The following is a 20633-nucleotide window of genomic DNA, read 5'->3' as shown; positions in this document are numbered from 1 at the left end:
AAACACACAAGTTACGAGCCATTTTCTTTACAGTGTCCGTGCAACACTCTGATATGTGAGCAGATCCTCAACATCCGTGGATCTGTTATGTGTAAATTAAAAACGGGGAGGATTGATCCTGCGCCTGGCGTCATCCTGGGAAATAAGAGACAAGTCTAAAAGCCAGGGAGGGCAAACGAGTACTGGTGTGTTTACTGGAGGCACTACACTGTTAAAACTCAAATTAAAGTTTATCTCCCTGGAAGACGGGGGGGGGGGGGGGGGGGGGGCTTCAAACTCCTCTCATTCTGTGGAAACACAAACCCCAGTATTTACACAGGAGGGAAATTTCCAACTATTTGAGTTCTCATTATCTCAGACTTTTTGGCAGCTTTGAAGGCCGGGACAGTTTTGCATTGTCACTGTCGAAAACTCCATTAATTAAATTACTTTGCTTTCCTGTACAATTGATTATTAAAAGAGTCCAAACATAAAGGGAAAATCATTCTGGAGGTCGTGTTGGATACGACCGGAGAGCTAGAATCTCTAATGATGTTTTCTGACTGAAAGAGAAGCGCTTCCTTCAGAAGGTTGTTCGCCGACCGCTCTGTGATCTCTGATCGAGGCCGAGAGAGTGAACCACGGAGCGGAGGCTGAAAAAATAAAGCTCTCATAATTAACAAAACCCTCAAAAATCATTTCAGCACAAAGCACAGACACTCACAGGAGTTTATTTTTCACTTAATTTGCGATGTCACTCAGTCGGCGCTTCGACCTTGTGCATCGATGACGATCAGTGGCTGCTGCAATAAATTCATTTTGGGGCTAAAGCTGTCTGTTGGGCCCGAGCTGAGGGAATACATTAGCATTATATTGCTTTAATAAAAAAAAATATGTGTGATTTTCATTAACATTACAAGCCTTCTCCCCCCCCCCACCCCCCTGCATGTGCACGGCGGAGCGCACCGAATATCTCAAATTAGCAGCGAGAGCAGCTGATGCCTTAAGTGATTAAATGATATGAGCAAAGTACACAGAGAGTTTTTAACCGAAGCTTTTTCGTTTCTACGCAGAGAGAAACAAAAAGGGAGAGAAGCCATGAAGTCGAAGCAGGGAGCTAATTAAATTCTTAATGAGTGTGATAGCTGCCAGCAGACTGCAGGAGTGAGCGTGGCTCTAATGGACTGTACGTCCAAAACCATCCTCAGCACTACGAGGGCTGAAGAAACCAACCTGGCCCCTGGTCAGCTGCACAAACAAATTCAAACATGTTACCAAAGACTAATGAGTTGTGTTTCCTTTTTCTTTTTTTTAATGGATGATTAATTTCTAAGTATCTTCTCTTCCCTTAATGATCTTTTTATTCTCCTGATTTTGTTTTTATTGCTCATCGAAGCCTCTTAGCCGTGGACTCGTTATTGGCATAAATGCATTTTGCAACTGTGATGTAGTAACTAACAAACACCTATTAACACTGTATTTAATAGTCTTCTTCCAACATGTGGCACTGAAGCTCTTGATTATGTTTCACACTTTTTGTGTGTTCACTTCCATCTTCTCTGGACTTGGTCATTAAACAGGTTTTTAGACATTTTCCAGAACTTTTTATTCCAAACTTCAGAGTAAAATGTCCGACTGAGCTAATGTGAGAGATTTTAAGGGATAGCTACGATATGAACACCTCTAGTTTTAAAACAACAGAATGCCTTGCTGTATTTGTTCAATTCAATAAGTGATGGAGATTCATCTGCGTGTGCCGCGAAAAGCTTCATCAATCTTGTCAACAACATCTGGAAGCGGAGACATCTGGCAGATTCTCTTCCTCTCTAGAAGATCCACATTCCCCATCTGATGATCTGACCTCCAACTCCCTGTCTGGGTCGTGCAGCATGATAAACTCTGACGCAGTTTCCTCAGATCCTGTTCTCTCTGCTCGGCAGTAATACGTCTGTACACTGAGTTGGTTCACTCAGACGTCCACGCAGCGTAAAGAGACTGACACAGATGATGGATATTCTCTAATTGGAGGGACATCACAAGTTGAGCAGAGCGATGAGCTTTGAGTTTCCTTCTGCTGCTCATCTAAAACAACCGACTATAAATAAGTAGAAACTGGGAAACTGTTTATGTGTTGATGTTAAATCCAGAGAAATCCTGACCTGAGAAAGCAAGCCCCATCTCAGGACCTAACATGCCTATAACGGAATCAAAGGAGAATAAAGAGGGATTATTCTTTAGATAGAGATGTGTTAGTGTTGTAGTACTGCGAACACACACAGTGAACGCAGTCAGCTACAAAGGGCTTTTCTGGCTCAGTGATTGGACGGATAGCTCGGAGCCTGTGAAGCTCACTTCAGTGTTTGTGCTGTGGCTACTAAGCTAATTAGTGTTAAACAACGAGCAGCTAGTAAATCACCTTTCTGATGCTCTACTGCCATTTTGAGTCTTAAATTTCAAAATAAAAGCCTTTTCTTTTTTTCTACAGCTCTCACGCATTGTGGAGCAGCACTCGCCCTCCAGGCTCTTCACTGGCGCCGCTCTGGTGTTATCGTGAGCATTCCAGTCGTACGTGGAGTCGACGCCTGTGGCTCTAATTGAAAGAACTCCACCAACGTAAGGAGCAATTAGGCCTTTTCCTAATTATCTTACATTATAATGGCGCTGAGAGTGGTGCTTTCCCACCGAGCGTGATGGATCCTCTCGGCCTTCAGAGGGGATTAACACGGGCAGTGCTGCGGCTCTGTGCACAGACCAGCAGGTTCAAGGCTCTAATGACCCTCATTAAAAATATATCAGAGGAACAAGACATGATACTGAGAAACACCGTGACTCTAACAAGTGTGTTGGCTCTCAGCAAAGTGAACTGTTTAATTCTTACTGTTATTATAAACGGTGCCGGACATTTCAACTGCTCCGATCTCTTTCTTCTCTTGATGTATCTGCTTTTATTTAATATATTTAAAAACATAAATACCCTACTACAGTTTATCCTCCTCCACAGACTCAACCAATCACAAGTTAGTATTTATAGCATCAAATAACCAATCAATCAAACGAGTGGCTACCTGTGCTGAAGGTACAGAAACTACACTTGGTACAGTTACACATTTTTTAAGTCAACTTCATTGTCAAAAAGTAATTTGTAAACGTTGCTGGAAAGTTGCAGGAAAAGTAAAGTTATTAAAGTATTTTATGGTTGAATTGTGTTTTGCTGGAGTGACTGTGAGCTGCTTTGTTCCTGCCTCGCCTCCATCTTCCTCCTTCTGTCCCTGTTGCCCTCTTCACAGAATTGATAATAACAAAAAGAAACCAAAAGGATGACACAAGCCTCTGAATCACGATCTCTTCATTTGCCACGACGGTAAACATCAATATCTCAAATTGGTGGCTAGATGTGGATGTTTGCCAAACCTGCCATTTGACATGAGGGCCGACAGACGAGATGTGGGGGGAGCAGGTATAATAAGCAAATTGTAACAGCCACTCACGCCCCCTCCAGCAGCAGTGAATTGAGTCTTGACCCTGTCATCTTATAAAGCTCCACCTTAAATAGAAAAATACATTCACAGAAAAGCTGCTCAAAATAGCTGCGATTTCCGACAGAGATGCACGGCAGAGATCAAGAGGTGCAGGACAGTCTTCCAGTCTGACCACCAGGGACAGACCAGTGGAGGCTCAGACGGCTTGAATGAGCTGAATAAGCTCCTGAGGAATATTTTTTAACAACGAAATCCACCGCCACAGTGAGAAAGCCAAGATTAGAAAAACCCAATCTGAAGCCCGGCCGGCCCAATCTCCTTTTTCTGCTTTGTTTTTCGCCCCCCGATCAAAATAAACATTTGTATTTCCGTCCACAGAAATGTCAGGGGGATTTATGTGGTCCCTGTTTTGTCTCGGTGGCCTATTTAACGCTACAGTGCACACCCGTCACAATGCGAAATGAAAACAGGGTTTCTTTTTTATGTGTTGCCAGCCTTATTCATTGCCAGTCAAACTGACAAGTCCACCAAACTCAGATTCTTGCATAGCTCTTCTTGAAAAATGCATTTCCAGGTATTGATAGGATATTTTTTCCCAGTCTGTCGTGTCCTGTATAAGAGCCTGGAAAGAAGAGGCATGGAAAACTAGAAATATCACCTCCAAACAAACACTTGTCGTCATCTTTTTCAAGAGTTGCCAGATCCGGTTTGGTGTCTGTGACATCTGCCTGTTGGTTCTAGACGTGGTGTAATCTCCCGGATTTGAGTTTCGGGTGCTGTGATTAAATCCTCCCCCCCCCCGTTCTGGAGTCGACAGGAGTTGGGTGAAGGTGGGATTTAGCAGAAATCCTTTGAATTCCAGTGCTGCAGGTAAACTCCCAGTGAACCCACATGTGTGACAACAGGCTGCCGTTCACCTCCCAGTGACTCCGTCCCCCCGTGGCCCTGCTCCGTCCTTCACCACTTATTTTTAGGCTTATCTGAGTTAAATTTAAACTTTTGATGTTGTCTTTTTTCCTCAGTTTCCCCCCAAAGAGATTTATCTGGGAGCCTGCCTGAGCAAAGAATCTGTTCCATCATCTCTCTGCCTCGCAGGCCAAGAAACCAAGACAACAACTTGAATGCACTGGAAAGAGGGGGAGACATATTCCTTCAATACCAGATGGAGATTTGTGAATGTGCACGAGCCACTTTGAATACAGGAAGTGGTTAAAGATCAGTCCAGTCAACCATTCATACTTAGAAGTCATCATAAGTCTTCAAACATCCATTTTCAATCTACTCCCAGTGATTTGTAGCTTTTACGTGTCTGACAGTCTGACAGTCAGGCCGAACAGGAAGAGGGAGTTATTATATAAAGCTAACAGAGACTGATGGCATTACAAGTGACTGCACTACCCACAGATGGCAATTTAGCATCGCTCGAGGCTGCGTCAGGGGTCGCACAACACTGACATCTCCGAACACAATGGATTAACACAGAGAGTGTCAGTAATAAAGGTTATTAAAATCAGCGTCTGCAAGATCAAGACTCCACAGAGCCACAGAAGAAGAAAGGAGGCGTTCACTCCAAAGAAGAAGTTCACTGAAGGCTCGGGTTTGATCTAGAACAAAACCTTTGAAGGGTAAATATGCCCACTTACACAAATTGTCTTTCCTCCCCCCCCACTCCACACACAATTACTTGGGCTTAAATGTGTCACACAAGAAAGCGGCAGCGCCCTCATGAAGCTCTCACTCAATTTTCACATGATAACGAGAAGGAAGGAGAAGCTGCAGGCGAAGGAGATGACAACTCTGACATTTTCACACCACAATAAGTGTGCAAGGTAAAACTCCCTCAGCATCGCAGGTCAACGTTAGGATGCTGAGATACTCTCGCTCCGAGGAGATGGAGACTGTGGTGTGGACAAGTGACTCCGGTAAATGAAAATATAAAAAATAGATGTTTGAACACAGTAAGAAAAGAGGGCGACCGAGGCTGAGGGCTCGAAAAGAAATGAAGTTTAGCTTATTTATCCTGGATTTTATGACTGGAGGACAACGTATCAGAGTATGTCAAATTCAGATCGGACTATAATCCTATATTTAAGTTAATCTTTCATAAAAGTGTGTTAACTTGTTGCTGCTCGTCTAAAGTTGCTTGAACGATCGACCATCTTGAGAGGCCGAGTCACAGTCAGGTCCGTGTTGTTGGCCATCATGGGTTCGTTTAGAGACAACCTTTCATTGGCTGATGGCTCAGAGCACCTTGCCACCGCCGTCCTCAGAGACGTGGACATGTCAGGGGCTGTTACTCACAGATCAGTTGTTTTTTACTGGATCAACAGTGGAAGGTTTCCGATCTGTCTCTGGTTTAAAAACACAGATTCAAACCATTTCAATTAAAGACCTTCAGCTCTCGACACAAGTTGATGGTGTTGGCGGTCGGAGGAGTTGCAGGGGAGAGTGGTAGCGTAGCATCTCTGAAGGGCCGTTTACTCTGAGGAGAAACCTACACCCAAACCCCCCCACCCCCCGCGACACAGTTTCTCACCCGGGAAGCGTTAGAGGCAGTAATTCAGCCAAATGTGTGAAGTTAAAAGCGAGGAGGGAGTGGTAACTGTGAGGATGGAGGGGATGGAGAGGGAGAGAGAGAGAGAGAGAGAGGGAGGAAGGAGAAAGGTTGCTTTAAGAGCTGAAACCATATCGGCTGCTGCTGGTGACTGTCGGTTTGTCAGAGTCTGTCTTACATACGACCTCTGTCCTCATGCAAATTGCTCCTGCAGCCACTTAATAATCCCTTTGTTCAATCAGGCTTGAATTATATATATATATATAACTGTATTTGCAGGTACAAGAAATTATATCCGATGCTGTATTTTCTACTGGAACTGTATGAAACTGATGCCGACTGCTATAGGTGAATGAATAATACAAACTGAGTTACACCGTCTCTCTCCGACACATGCTTCTGTTTCTATTATTACACTGTCTATTACTTATTAAATGTGTATCACTGCCGGGGCTTCAATTAAACATGTGGTTATAGTATTACTTCCAGTGAAATATACAGTCTGTACCGTGTGTGTATCGAGTCTCAAGCTGTAAGAAGGAGTAAAATATATATATAATTACAGTTAATAATTCAGGATGTGATGTAGAAAACAAGGGCAGCGTCCTTTAAAATCCTCCCTCTGCTGTCACCTCGGTGGATTGTGACAGGGGGGGGTTCATGCTTCCTGTCAGGGTCTGACCCCTTTTTCTGTGACTGTATAGTAATGTACTGTATTTTTCTATAGTGCACTGCCACTTAGCCTACACACACACACACACACACACAGTAAAGGACACATACATGTGGAAAAGCTGCTCTAATTGGAGAGAGACCCATAGAGTCGGAGCGCCCTCTAGGGGCAGGGAGCAGACTCCAGCCTGTCAGCTCCTCTAAGGAATCAAGTCAAGATGAGCAGGGTTTTGTTTTTTCCCCTCCCAGCGACACAACCTCAATACTCAATAACACTATAGTGCAATGGAAACATGTACCAAGGCCAATGTATTCCATCAGAGTCTAAGTACAACACGTACTTGCAACACAAGGTTTAATGGTTCCGAGTGTAACAACACTTTGCTTCTACGACAACTGTATGAAAATGCAGATCTATCATTTTTAATTGATGCAATCGTCAGTGATGTGATGTCGCCTGTTAGAAAACACTGTAGCTGTGCTTTGTGCAGGGATGTGAGTGGGTGGAGGGATAACAAACATCCAGGCTTTGAAAGAGAACAGGAGGGGTGGGTGGGTGGGTGGGGGGGTTACTGGTAATTTAGAGTGGGTGGGCGAGAGCGTATCCAGGTTCCATTTGACAGCAGTGAAGGTTTGTGTGTGCGTCTCTCGTGTTGTGTGCTGGTGTTGTGTCTATTTACAGTCGTCTCCCGGCGATGGAGCAGCTCTGCCGGTGACCCAGGGGTTGCTGCGGCCGGCTCATTACTCTCTCTCCCGTCCGGTGGAACTCACACCTGCGGGTCGCCCGGTCTCCAGCTCCCTCCGGTGCCTTCGACAGAGCAGCTCAACATCACCGGGGGGGGAGAGGTGCACACACTCAGCAGTGCATAGAAAGACCAAGTGCTACTAAAGATGAGACACTAGTTTTAAAAACCCAGAACAAACAGGTTAACCTCATCATTTATTAAAATATGATAAAATGTTATTATAAAAGGTTGAAAAGCACAAACTGACATTTAGTGAAACTAAGTAAAAAATAATTATTGCATCCATTTGCTACAATTTACAACTGCACAATAAAACATCTCAACAATACAGTATCTGGGTATTTTATTACTCTGGAACTATGCAGCGCTGGAAACAATCTTCATTAATATTTAAAGACAACGAAAATACTTTTTTTTAATATAACATTTTGTTATTTATTATATCTAATCTATCTATTTGACAGCAGATGAGAAGTAGCATCTTGCAGCGGGTTCCTGTTCAGAAGGAAGCTCTACTTACAAGGAACTCACTAAGAACATTCATTAATTTCATGTTTGGTTTATCCTGAGTACTTCCCCTCCGAAAACTAAAAGTACAACATGTTTATTGCCCACTCCAACTTTCCACTATCAGCAGTGTGTGTGTCTGTGTGTATTCATCCTTTTTATTGCACAGTTAGAGCTTCCTTCAGGTAAACAAAGGTTCTGGCTAAAAGCTTGACGTTATCTTCGGTCTCTTCCCTGCGAGCGTATGAATCATCTTTGTCTAAGTCACGTAGACGTCATGCCAGTGGACTCACTGTACCTGGCTGCTGCTCCCCCCCCAATAGGGGCGTCTCCGGGTAAGAACTGCGCTCTGATCATCTCTGGTGTCAGCTGGACTCCCGAGTCTTCACACCTAAACACAAACAAAACACAGACCATGTGAGCATCGGGGCTTTTAATCGAAACCTGAGAGAAGGAGCTCGCCATGTGAACATCAACAGTGTCAGCGGTGTGACGTGTGGCGTGTGCTTACGGTTTGTCCATTAGCGATGTCAGATCGTAAGGAAGTGCCGTGAGCAGAGGAGGCGCTAGGAGTGGAAGTATGTCTGTGTTGTAATCCACGAGCCTATAAGAGACACACACACACACACAGCTTTATCCCCCTGAAGACCCAGACCACACATCACCAAATGGAGATAATGGTCAGATACGTGCTCCGTCTTACTCAGATGAAAGCTCGGCTTAGGGTTGTTTGAAATCGCAGTTTGAAGAGGAATGATAAAAATACTCCAGAGCATAAGCCGATACCACTTACAGGCAAAACAGTCTTAAAAACACTTGACTGGCAACAGGTTTGCTTTTGGAGGCAGCGCCGCTCTGAGCTGTGGCGTCATTAGAGGACGCTTTAATATCGGCAGCAGCATGGCAACGCAGACAGATGCTTATTGACACATCCAGTAATCTAGGAGCAACATTAACATTCATTCAGAGTCTTGTTTCTGATCATTTGGCAAATAGGGAGCCATCGTTTAATCTCTTTTTGCTCGTTTTTTGGTCTCCACCGACTCCTGAGAGAAACGTCTGGCTCTTTAGCAGCTAAACGCCTCATTTTGTTCTCTATCCAGTTGCTACCTGGGGGTGTGTGTGTGTGTCTGTGTGTGTGTGTGTGTGTGTGTGTGTGTGTGCTGAGCAGCTAAAAGGAGCAACAATAACCTGTAACACACTGCAGAGCTCTGTGTAGTCGAGGGAAGCAGCAGATTCAGGAACAGATTCCCAGTGAGAGCATCTCTATGAGCCGGGACCTGTCACAACATGGTGGTCACATACATATCTAATATTGAGACCTTGACTCTGCAGAGTTTGAGCTTATGGGATCCAGCTCCCGGGGGGTTGGAGCTACTCGGCTGTAAAAACAGTGCAGTGAGCGTTTTGACCCAAACTCTGTTTTTTTTTTCATTTGCAGTTTAACGAGTTTGTGCGGTTCACGGCGGTGCAGCTGTCAAACAACCAGACTCTGCACCTACAGAGTTGCTGTTTGTTGCCGATTGAGACACAGCCGTGCTTTTAAATCATTCACACGCTGTCCAAGGAAATCATCTCTGTTAATCCTGCTGTCCGGTTTGTTCTCATCCGCTATCGTGGTCAACAGACATAAATCATGTTGCTCGGATAAGCAGAGACACTGTGGATGTAACCGGTGAGGAAATGATAGAAAATTAATGAGAGTGAGCAGGGAGGCTGGAGGAGAGTCATCTCTCGCATGAACAAACAACAGTTACGCTGCAGATCAGTGCTGACAGGCTTAAAGAGAATATGTTGCCACGCCAGGCACCTGATTATGTAAGATAGGGAAGGTGAGGGGAGATGGGGAGTAGACAGGAGGGCGGGGGGGAGTCAGGAGGAAGGGGGGGAGAAGGTTGTGGAAAAATCACGGTCAATTAACTTGGGCCTCTTGTCAAAAGAAGACTCATCTTTCTCCATCTTTAAAGCAGAAATTCTATCGTACAAAATAAAATACAAAAAATACAATATACATGAGATCATGTTCTGGAAAAGGGTCACGACCACCTGACTTTGATTTATTGTGACAGGGTTCAGAGGGGAGCGTAAAGTGCCCCACAAATGGACCATGTGAGCTCCACCCTGCGCTCACTAATACACTACATCCAAATATCATAACTTATTCACTGTCCATTTAGGGTAAAGGCTGAATAAGTCATTGAAGACGGTGTGAGGCTCGTTGCCTCCGTGTGGCCGAGACTCTCAGAGGTGTGAGTAGTACAGGAGAGAATGAAGAATACCTTTTAAACCAAATAATATACACAACTACTGATCCAGTTTCATTACTGTACAGTTGGGTTAATTGGTTAATTGTTTAGTAAAGTGGTTAATTGGTTGTATTGCACAAAGACTCGTTTTCAACGCAACTTGAAAGAATGGAACACAGGCCAAGAAAGAACTATTAGAGTCCACAGTGTTCTCAAACTTTGAGATGATTGTCTATTCAAGATAAGATCCTGGTTTCCCTGAACTTAGTAAAACAAAGTGGAACCAAGTCAGATTATTGCAGAATCACTTCCATCCACATCTGCTGAAATGTTAAGAGTATTGCAATCAAGAAAGAAACTATGACAGGAAAACTGCTGAATACAGGAAGCAGTGTTTGTACAGTGTCATATCTTTACTGTGATATTTTGGTTAAAAGCAGTTTATTTCAAACTAAATTGAATCAGAACCATTTAGTGAAATCTAAAAGGAAGCCTGATTTAAGTAAAAAATGCACAACTCCATGAATTGTAAATGAGATCAGCTTGATGTTGTACAAGGAGACACTTTGACATCACGCAACATGGCAGGTGCAAGAAGCTGAGCAGGCGTGTGAGACTCATACCTAGTTTGTTTAATGCGAGGAGTCATGTTTCTGTACAACTGTATCTGAGATGATGAGTGGAGTCCCAAGCTATTAAATACTCATGCCGCCCAGCAGCTGGGTGGTTCCAATCCCAGCAGGTTGGCTCATTGCCTCTGTTCCAGCCCCCCTCCACAAACTGTGCACAGGGCCTTAGGGCCAAAGCCAGAGGCCATGATGGCAATTGCTGTTCTGGTAATACTGTGAAGAAATGAATTTTGGGGACAGAGCTCTCAGGAGGATTTTAACCGTGAATTAGATTCATAATCACGTTTGATATATTTTATACAAAAAAAATGATTATCCAACGGTGGAGCAGCAGTTTTTTGCAACTAGAAGGTCGTAAGTTCAAATTCCTCAGAGAGCTGGAAACTATGAGAAGCAAACTGAAGTGAACAACAGACACTTTCCCGTCTGTAAACATGTCTGAGTACCGTTTGCTCCCACAATGCTCCAGTTGGAGTTTCCCAGGGTCTTAATGCAGGGGGGGGTGAACATTGGAACCACTCTGTGCATTAAGTCAGTCTTGTTGCCTTGTTCAGCAAAACGAAAGGTGTCACAGGTGGTAGTAAAGTCTGTTTCCCCAATAAAGAGGCAGGCCGGTGAAAGGTGCATTCACATTATAATAAAACCTTTTATAATCTGTCACTTTATGATTCAGGTAAAGCACAAATCTATTTTCGCTCTGACCTACCTGCGGCTGCTGGAGGGAGCGGGGTAGTCGGACAGAAACTTCAAGGCCATTGGATCAAAATTCTTCCACGTCATTATCCCTTTAATCACTTCCTGTTGTTGTTGAAGGAAACAGAAATAATGTGAGATCTTCCAGAAATGTTTCCGATAAAAAAAACAGGTTGAAGTAGGTAAAAGCTTTCCAAAGACATTCACAGTCTGTAGATCGACCTTGTGGTTCAGTAAGTCCTTCTGATCGTGCAGAGATTGAGCTCCTGTGCCACTCGTGTTGCTCTCAGGGACGGTGAGCCTGCGTGGGAGAAGAACTCTTATCTTCTGAAGCTCAGCAGAAAGATGGACGATGGCCTCGGGATGATTGTTCTTACCTGGGCAGAGGGCAGAGGTGGAACTCCAGATCACTCTCCAGGTATTTGGGGGTGGGTTTGTAAGCCTGCAGGCCCGGAGCTGGGTTCTAGAACAACATAATAATCACTGTGAGAATGGGTTTGAGGCATGTTGGGGAAAACACGTGAATTAATGAGAAACCTTACGAAGATCCTGAGAGGGTTTGCAGGAAGAGGTCGGAGGAGATGGTCAGGAGCAGTGAAGCTGAGGAAGGCGGCTTCACTTTCTTCAATAACCTCCACCTCCTTCTCCTCCTGGGACGACACAACGAGACACATTAACAGTGTGTGGTAAATTAAATGAATTTATATTTTTCAATAATAAAAAGTCACAGTTACCGGAGGTGCAGTGCGAAGTGGTCTGGCCAAAGTCGGGGGTGTATAAGAGGTGAAAGCCTCCCAGGATGAGACAGGCCGGTAGCCCATGAGCTTATAGTGCTGAGGAACCTAGAGTGAACCGTAAATAAAAAGGATTTAAAATGAAAATCAGAACAAATGAGACAAATGTGTTCTTAGTGAAGGTGAAACTCCATTAGCACAATATTGCTTTCCAGCTTTTAGCGAATACATTACTTGCTTTAATGTTTTAAAAACATTTAAAGTGTTAGTTTAACTGTTTACTCTTTGAATTCATGTATTTATTATGGGATTTTCTAAACAAATACCAACAGATTCGTCTTAAAATGAATCTGGGGGATTGTTGGATGATTGAGAAGAATAAAAAAATAATGTCTGCTACACAAATATTTAATGATGCTGTATTTTCTAGGCCTTCAAGCACAAAACAGGTTGAAAACAATCCCATAATTCCATTTGAGATGTACGTGAGTAGAAGTAGAAAGTGCCTCGACTCAGGTAAAGTACAAGTTGTGCAGCAATATGTCTTTATGTCCCCCCCCACTGCTGCAGGGAAGATACATGTTGATTGGTAAGTGATGCTGAGACGAGCAGGTGCTGCAGCGGATACCCACTTGAAGCTTGAAGAAAGGAATACGTGTTGTCACCGGCACATCAACAGCAGCCGCCGGCAGCGTGACCAAATTACCGTGAGCCTGCGGACATGGAGGAGACAAATGGTGTTATTTGTTGGGATGAGCGCAGAGGCGGCCTCTCCGCAGGGCATCGGGGGAATGGAGAGATCTAATCTAAGTGCAGGAACCGGAGCTTCCTCTTTGATTCCACAGTTAGATCACAACGACGTCTTTCAGGGGAAATAATGAGGAAAGATTGTTTGTGCGAGCAGGACAACAGACGACACTCACTTTGTGGTTGTTGCTCATCTTCTCCACATCAGGATTTATCAAACTGAGTTTTACTTTTACGTTATTGAGCAGATTTACTTCAAACATGAATAAAAAAGGTCTACCAAAGCATTTCACAGTTTCCTATAAGAGCACATTAAATATGCAGCATCCTCACCAGAGGGTCATCTTCATCACAGAAAGTGGGAAAGGCAAAGGGGAGGACTCTGTCTGGTGAGATCTTCACCTCGCTCGTCTTCTCCTCATCTGAATTAAACAGATGAAAAAAAAAAGAATTATTCGTTGAGGTCAGTGAAACTTTGTTTAAAGTGAAATTAAATTCCTCCGTAAATAGCCCAGCTCCCGAGGTTATATGCATATATGTTCCCAGAGCCTCATAACAACCGGAGGGGATTTCATTTCAATTTTACCTCTGGGAATAAATTCAATGAAGCGCGCTTTGCTCATGTGTCATAATGAGATTACTTCTGAATGTGCAGATCATTGGATAATCAAAACCTTTCTGTGCCGCGGGCAGGAGCCTCGTGGCGCTCGCCAGCTTCCTGAAACACGCCAGTCTCCGGTCCATGCGGCAGCGGAACCCGACCTGTGGGAAAGAGAGATTCTAGTCATTCATGTCCACCTCTTCTCATCCTAGAGGAGAAACATGAGCCCACAACCAGATATATAGACAAAAAAGAAGAAACTGAAAGGTAGTGGACAGCGGGAGTTATTCCAACTATAGTTTTGAAAGGCAGTAGAAGAACTGTGGAGAGTAATACTAGTTTTCCCTGCATGTGACTGAGGCTGTCAGGAGATTATTATGAAGCCATAAAACCTAAACATGGGGTTGTTGTGTCTCTTCAGTCATTCTTAACTATTCGACCTACTCTATCTATTCCAATTCTATAATAAACGTAGGATAAATATGAAATATCTCCGACTCAGTGTCTGCCGGTCGGTTTATTGTGTCGGTGTTTACTTGAAGCAAACTCTCCACATTTTATCAAATTAATAATTCTGATGAGGTTAAGATTACGCTTCATTTCCGTGGAGCAGGATTAATATCATCCGCTGGTCAAACAACTCCCACTGCTCCTGTGGTTATTAATGCAAACACAGCTTCTCCTCAATGACGTGTGTAGTAATTGCTTTATCAAATCAAGGCAGATGAGCTCCAGTTAAAATGAAATTGTAGTTTCTGACTTTTGCACATGAAAATAAGCTTAGTTTTATATAAGCTCACGTTCAAGAGGGTTATTATACCTCAAACTTCATAAGATTTTCTATAAGATAAAAACTCATAACAATTGAGACGTACATTTACATTTGTACGTGTATATTAGAAGTGTAAAACGATTTCTGTCCTTCCTGCTCCCACACATGAGTCAAATCCCATCAGGTCATCTCACTGCTCTTCAGTAACACTTTGTTTCCAGCAGGAAAACAGACGCACGCTCTTCCTGTGGCTTTAAGAGGCCTCGTGAGAAAACTCTGCTTTTACTGAAAGGCACTGCCCCCCCGGAAAAAAATCGACTGTACTGTAAAGGACTATGATACATAGAGTGTGAGGAGTTTACACATGGCTGCACTAAAGGGACAGGGCCGGGGGGACACTGGTCCCTCTCCGGAGGGAGGACAGGAAGTGTGTCAGGCATCTCACAAGCAAAGCAAATGCTAATGCATGTGTGCAGCAGTACATGCACCTCAGAGGCCTCACAGGACTTGGCTGTGTGTACCTTGCGTGCAGCCGCCTGGAACGGTCGGAGGGCTCTTTGTCTCAGCTCCCACTGGAAACCAGAGGACACCTGGAATGATGGGGCTCCCACTGGGACCTGGAGGACGTTACAGAGACAGTTACTCCAGAGTGTCCTGGGTTCATTCGACACCGTTACACAAAGCGGATGAGAAAAGAGCAATAGAGTGAAATGTCATATTTAAATACAGGTATCTTTAGGAGGAATTGGACACTCTGCTCAGTCGTTGTAGCAGCAAAGAGGTTTAAGACTAAGATTGTGATGTGGAGAAAAGAAAAAACACACAAATTCCTCTCACAAAATGTGTAATTACTGTGGTGATGATGGGAACCTCAGTGAATTTAAAGAAAACGTAGAAACGTAGAGATTTACCTGTCCAGCTTCTTGCAGAATATGAGCCGAGGAAAGTTCTGTTTGTTGAGCTCGGAACTTCTCCTCTCGCCGTCCATCGTTCCATTTCACCTACAACATGCACACACACATTAACAAACTGTACTGCATTTCCAGCTGTTATACACCAGCTAAATGCTAACATTCAACATTCACTTTGTCACGGGAGGAAACGGGATGGGACACGTTTCAACCATCAGAATCGAGCAGCCACTAGAATTTGAAATATTTTTAATTTCGATGCAAAAGCCGAGGAAGGAGGTTTATCAGGCGGCTTGTTTAACTTCTGCTCTGCACTTAAGACCTGTATAAGAGGACAGTAGCTCTTGCCGTCATAAAAACAACAGAGTTCCCATAAAACACCACAAGTGTGGTGATATGAGGTTGTAAACTGTGTGCGTGTCTGTGTACACAACTTATAAACAAGGCCGGGGGAGAGGAGGCGGGAGAGGAAGTGCTGTGGAGTGTCTGTGAGAGTTCTGTCAACTGGTCAAATAACTTTTCTGAGGACACTCTGGCTCATATTTCCAGGCTGATGTTACTTTGGCTGCGTCTGCATCTCAGTCACAGATGCTCAGTGAGTTATTTCACCTGGTGGAGCTCAGCGCGGCGCCAGAGGGGGGAGGTGATGACACTGGAATGCACATTGTACACAAATGTAGGCTTTAAAAAAAACGAGGTTGGAAAAAATGGGCCACAGCTTCGTAACCTCGACCCCTATGAATCATGAAGTTTCTCCATATCCACCTTACAGCTGCTTTTAGACGAGCACGCACGTGTAGAAGACGATGACAAAGGTGGAAACACAACAAGAAGAACAATGTCCTGACTCCTGCTGCGTTCGGACCCAGTGCTCCGGACATTTTGCAGAAATTCACGGCTGAAGGGAAAAGACTTACAGTGTGTTCCTGCAGCGCCGCCTCTCTCTCCTCCAGCCTCTGTCTCCTGCTGTGCCCTGACACGGGGTCCCTGCCCAGGTGAACCTGCCTGAGGAAAGGAAGAGGACGTATTAAAACACACAACTAAAGGAAAGCAGCTGTCTGTGGCCTCCACATGTCGAGCTGCTTCCTCTGTCTCACCTGCAGCAAAGCAGCTGAACTTGATTCCCAATCACAATCACACATTGATTCCCTTGTTTGTTTAGAGCAGTGTGTACAACATGGATATTTGTCTCATCTTTCATCTAAATTCACGAGCAGTAAAGGTCAAAGGTTATTTCTACCATCTGAAGTGGTTGGCCTGCTCCTCCTTCACGTTTTGCTGAAACCTTTTCACGAAGAGCGCCTCCTTCATCTGCCGGCTCTGCAGAGCGTCCATGCTGCCACACGACATGGCTGCAACGAAGAATTGATGTATGAGGCGATCTGAAATGCAGTTTACTTCACTGCAGCTTATGAGAACAAGAGGATATAGCAGGATGGAGTAGGTGACAGGTGTGTGACACGCAGATAAGAGAGCGGGGGGGCTGCCTCTACCTTCCTTCAGGGCCTTGGCGCTGAGTTTATTGGTGTTTTTGATCAACATCTTAGCGACGCCTGCCGGGGTTGAGGCGTCCACCACCGCGGGTTTCACTGCAGACAGATCTCTCAGCGACTGGAGGGCAGGAGAGGACGCACCAGTAAGAAATGAAAGATAATGAGAGATGACAGGTATTGGAAGTACAGGGATTTTCAAAATAAAGCGTTTTACTCGGTTTACAAAGCAAAATTAAGTTTATTATTTTTGTTTCCTTTGTGAAAAGAAAGTGTAAATCAATCAAATTCACCTTTGTGTTGTTCTTCGGTTAAATCTAACCTAAGGGCTTTTAATATCAGAAATAAGGTTTATTTTATTGCCATTCAAACACATGTAATCAGACTATTATGAAGCACATTTTACGTTACACACCCGTCTCCACTTTGACCGACACACAAACCTTTGACTTGTCGGCCTCCTTTGTCGACCTGCTCTTGGTTTTACTCCGAGGAGGCAGCAGGGCAGGAGGCGACGGGCCTTTGAGTTCTGGAGGCGCTTCGACTCCGTGAGTCAACTCCCTCTCCAGCCGACTGCCATGCAGAGGAATTCAGAATTAACGGTTAAAAAGATGGAGTAACACAATATGTTACAGGATATGAAAACCCTTGTTTCACAGAACACTCAATAAAAACTAAACTTCCTGGAGATCAGATTAAAATGACGTGTACATATGACAGCCTGTGGTTTAGCTGGTTAGCTAAAGGTACTGGAAACACAGTGGAAGGAATTATCTATATACTGTGGTTGGAGTATTATTCAAACCAGCTTCTATAAGTCAGGGGAGACTCAGCAACAAGTGGCCACTGGTTCGAGCTGGAGAAACATGGCCTGTAGCTTATATTTCATAATCTCTCTCTTCCACCGAGCTCATCTTTTATTTGGTTTCACTGCGGGGAACAACAAACAGAGGGAGAATGTTTTATATGCTAAACATCCATCGGGTGGCTTATCCATCTTGATATCGCTGCAGCAGCTACCCAGCTATTTTCATAAATTATTAACTTCTGGTTGAGATAACGCCGAAGACAGTGGAGTGGCTGGAGCTGCTGCCATGTGATGGATAGTCCCCTGTTTCTCATGGGAACAGGATTAAGCATCGGGTTTTATACAGGCTGGAAAAAAACAAAAACAAATGGGAGCTTCTAATGGGAACACGGGGCAATTTGCTCTGGCTCCAGTCGTGTTTTTTTTTAGCTTAACTTTTAACTTCATTACCCCACTTTAGTCTAAAAAAACTCAGAGGAGCAACACAGAACAGAGCTATATTTTATACACACATACAAACACACACACACACAGACACACATATATATATAAAGGATCTGGTTGTTTATATACCCTACAATTTTATGATTTAGTCGAGTCGAATACTGGACAAATTATGTAAACGCATATAATAGAAAATGAGGATAAGGACAATTAGAAAATGTTTCTGTTCGGTGTATATTTTTGAATACATTTTTGAATTATTATTGAAGCTACAAATAAAGCTGAACCTGAATCGGAATGAGGAACTAAAAAACTTGGCGATACAAAACTGAGATGTACTTATCTTTATTATGTTTGTTTTTTAGACATTATAGATAAACCAATTAAATGGTAGATATGATTTTAGACAGTACAGTAATGATTCTGCTCAGTTCTCATTATTATAGACATGATAATGGTTTCTGCTATTTGTGCACCTTCAACCCGCCACAGAGAGGAAATGGAGAAGAGAGTTATTTTCCCATCTGAACTGTGAAGTGCTGTGATTACCTTAGGCCTGAGAGAGGGACTGCGCTCCCAGTGATGGTGCAGAGGAACGGCCTGCTGTTGAACTGGGAGACCACCAGCTGGACGGTGACCTGCGAGGTCTCGTAGCGGAGCGGACTGAAGGTCACCGTGAGCTTCACCTCTCCACTGGCTGGTATCAGGCCTGCAGCAACACAGAACCACAGGGTTGAAGAGATGTGAGGATTTGTCTTGTGGATCCAAACTGTGTGCTTCAGTGTATTTTTGTGTGTTTATAAAAAAGGACAAGGGCTAAAAGAAACATAATAATAATCTAAAAGCAGAAACTCGTTTGTGTCTCTTCTGGTCTCTGCAGGTTTGTGCTGCAGCAGTAAGTCAGGTCCTGAGAGCCTGTTCCGCTGGGTGTTATGATGCTTCCCAGACCTTGATGTCAGCGAGTGGAAGCTGGACGCATCCTTCAAGCTCCGCGCCGACTTATTTCATACACAACTCATTGCTGTGCGAGGTTTTGAGAAAACACAGCTCCCCCCCCCCCCTCCCCGACTGGAACGTGCTCTTAATCTGCCGGCTTAAAATAGAACTATCCCTGGAAAAATAACTTTGTTTATCCTTTTATAACCCTGAAGCAGAGTATCAGTGTGTTCATCTTTAAGGGGAAATACAAATATATAATGTTAAAATGAAGGGTTTCACTCGTCCCTTACCTGCGAGGGGATGGACAGAGAAGGCCTCATGGGGCTGGAGAACAAACGCCTGGAATTCAAAGTCTATGGGACAGCCGCTCCTCAGGGGAATCACACTGGTGACACTGGGCATGATGGGAGATGGAGAAAAAAGTAGAGATCATTTTTTTTTTATGGTTTGACACCAACGGGCAAATGGATGCATGGTTGGTTGTGGGGAAGAATACAAAGAGACAGGAAATCCCTGAGGCAGATGGGAGGTCAGACGCACACACGCACACACACACACACACACACACCTTTGACCAAGTGGTACGGCTGGCAGGTCGATATGCGGAGGGATGTGCAGGTCGTTGATGACGGGGTAAGCATGAACTGGAATTAAGAGGTTCTCTTCCCCCTTGGTGAGCGTGCAGGCAGGATGGATGAACCAGATGGAGATGACAAGAAGAGAAGGAAGGAGCACAGAATAAGTGAATGGTACGTGATATAGCTTCAGTTGGTGTTGACGTCCATTGTGGTACAGCCGGCTCCTCACCTCACAGTGAACCCGAACGCAGTCGTAGAAGTAACGCCACTCGTCGGGACGGAACCCGACCTTCACCGTGTAGGCCAGACCCGGGACGAGTCGACACTTCAGAGGAAGACACCAGGGACACGGTTGAGTCGTCACAAACAAACATCTCATGACTTAGTCTTATATTCAGGTCGGTGACTTGGAATGAAAGGAAGGAGAAATACCTTTTTGGTGTAAGTGCTCTGGAAGTGTCTGGTTTGAGTGGAGATGATGTGAATATTCAGAACTTCAGAAGAGATGTTGATTAGTTTCTGAGGAAGAGGAGGAGACGAGAAGGTTTGATTTTCATCCAATCGTGTGCGGTTGAGAAAAACGTTTCCATATTCCTGAGGTTTACATCTTTGCATCTTGTACAAGACTCTTATTGACACAGTGACACCCTGATAAACCCTGACCATGATGCTGATGAAGCTCCAGCACTGAGGCTCATCACAGGCTCTGTATAAGGAAAAGTTCCCCTCCCACTAAATACTCTACACATTAAAACTGTCTTACTGTAACACACTGTGTTTTTGTACCTGTCTGGTATTAATTGTTTGTGTTTATTTGTATTCCACACTAAAGACGCACCCTTAATAAAGTAATGACGAATAAAGCCCACAGGCAGTAAATCAGCGTTCTACTTTAATCAGTGAATAGGAAACTAAAATGACTAATTGGTTAAAAACAGAGGAAATGAAAACCTCAGCAGTATCCCCCCCCTCACCAGAATCTTCACGTAATCTTGCCCGAGCTCGAAGCCACTGAAGTGAAGCTCTGGAGGCTCAGCTTGGACCAGGCTGTTGCTTTTCAGTTTGGCATAGATTTCTATTTGGGAAACAAAAAAAGAGGAATTA

At 44.1% G+C, this 20633-nt stretch overlaps 1 protein-coding gene across 1 annotated transcript in view; it reads right to left on the bottom strand.

The window, feature by feature from the left end:
* Positions 1–20633, bottom strand: part of cfap221 (cilia and flagella associated protein 221) — a 41262-nt gene that overhangs the window by 20391 nt on the left and 238 nt on the right. Inside the window, 22 exon segments of the mRNA XM_062380898.1 lie at positions 7365–7492; positions 8236–8328; positions 8449–8541; positions 11519–11610; positions 11728–11806; positions 11883–11968; positions 12048–12347; positions 12872–12952; positions 13320–13408; positions 13661–13748; positions 14881–14976; positions 15271–15360; positions 16188–16275; positions 16511–16622; positions 16764–16881; positions 17204–17333; positions 18562–18721; positions 19242–19345; positions 19520–19620; positions 19759–19854; positions 19962–20048; positions 20504–20604. Coding sequence (XP_062236882.1) covers positions 7426–7492; positions 8236–8328; positions 8449–8541; positions 11519–11610; positions 11728–11806; positions 11883–11968; positions 12048–12347; positions 12872–12952; positions 13320–13408; positions 13661–13748; positions 14881–14976; positions 15271–15360; positions 16188–16275; positions 16511–16622; positions 16764–16881; positions 17204–17333; positions 18562–18721; positions 19242–19345; positions 19520–19620; positions 19759–19854; positions 19962–20048; positions 20504–20604 — 2351 coding nt within the window. The 3' untranslated portion in view covers positions 7365–7425.

The sequence above is a fragment of the Platichthys flesus genome, chromosome 22, assembly GCF_949316205.1.
Source record: "Platichthys flesus chromosome 22, fPlaFle2.1, whole genome shotgun sequence".
In the NCBI taxonomy this organism is placed as follows: Eukaryota; Metazoa; Chordata; class Actinopteri; order Pleuronectiformes; family Pleuronectidae; genus Platichthys; species Platichthys flesus.
Note: the sequence above shows the minus strand (reverse complement) of the source record. Positions and strands in the feature narration are given on the sequence as shown.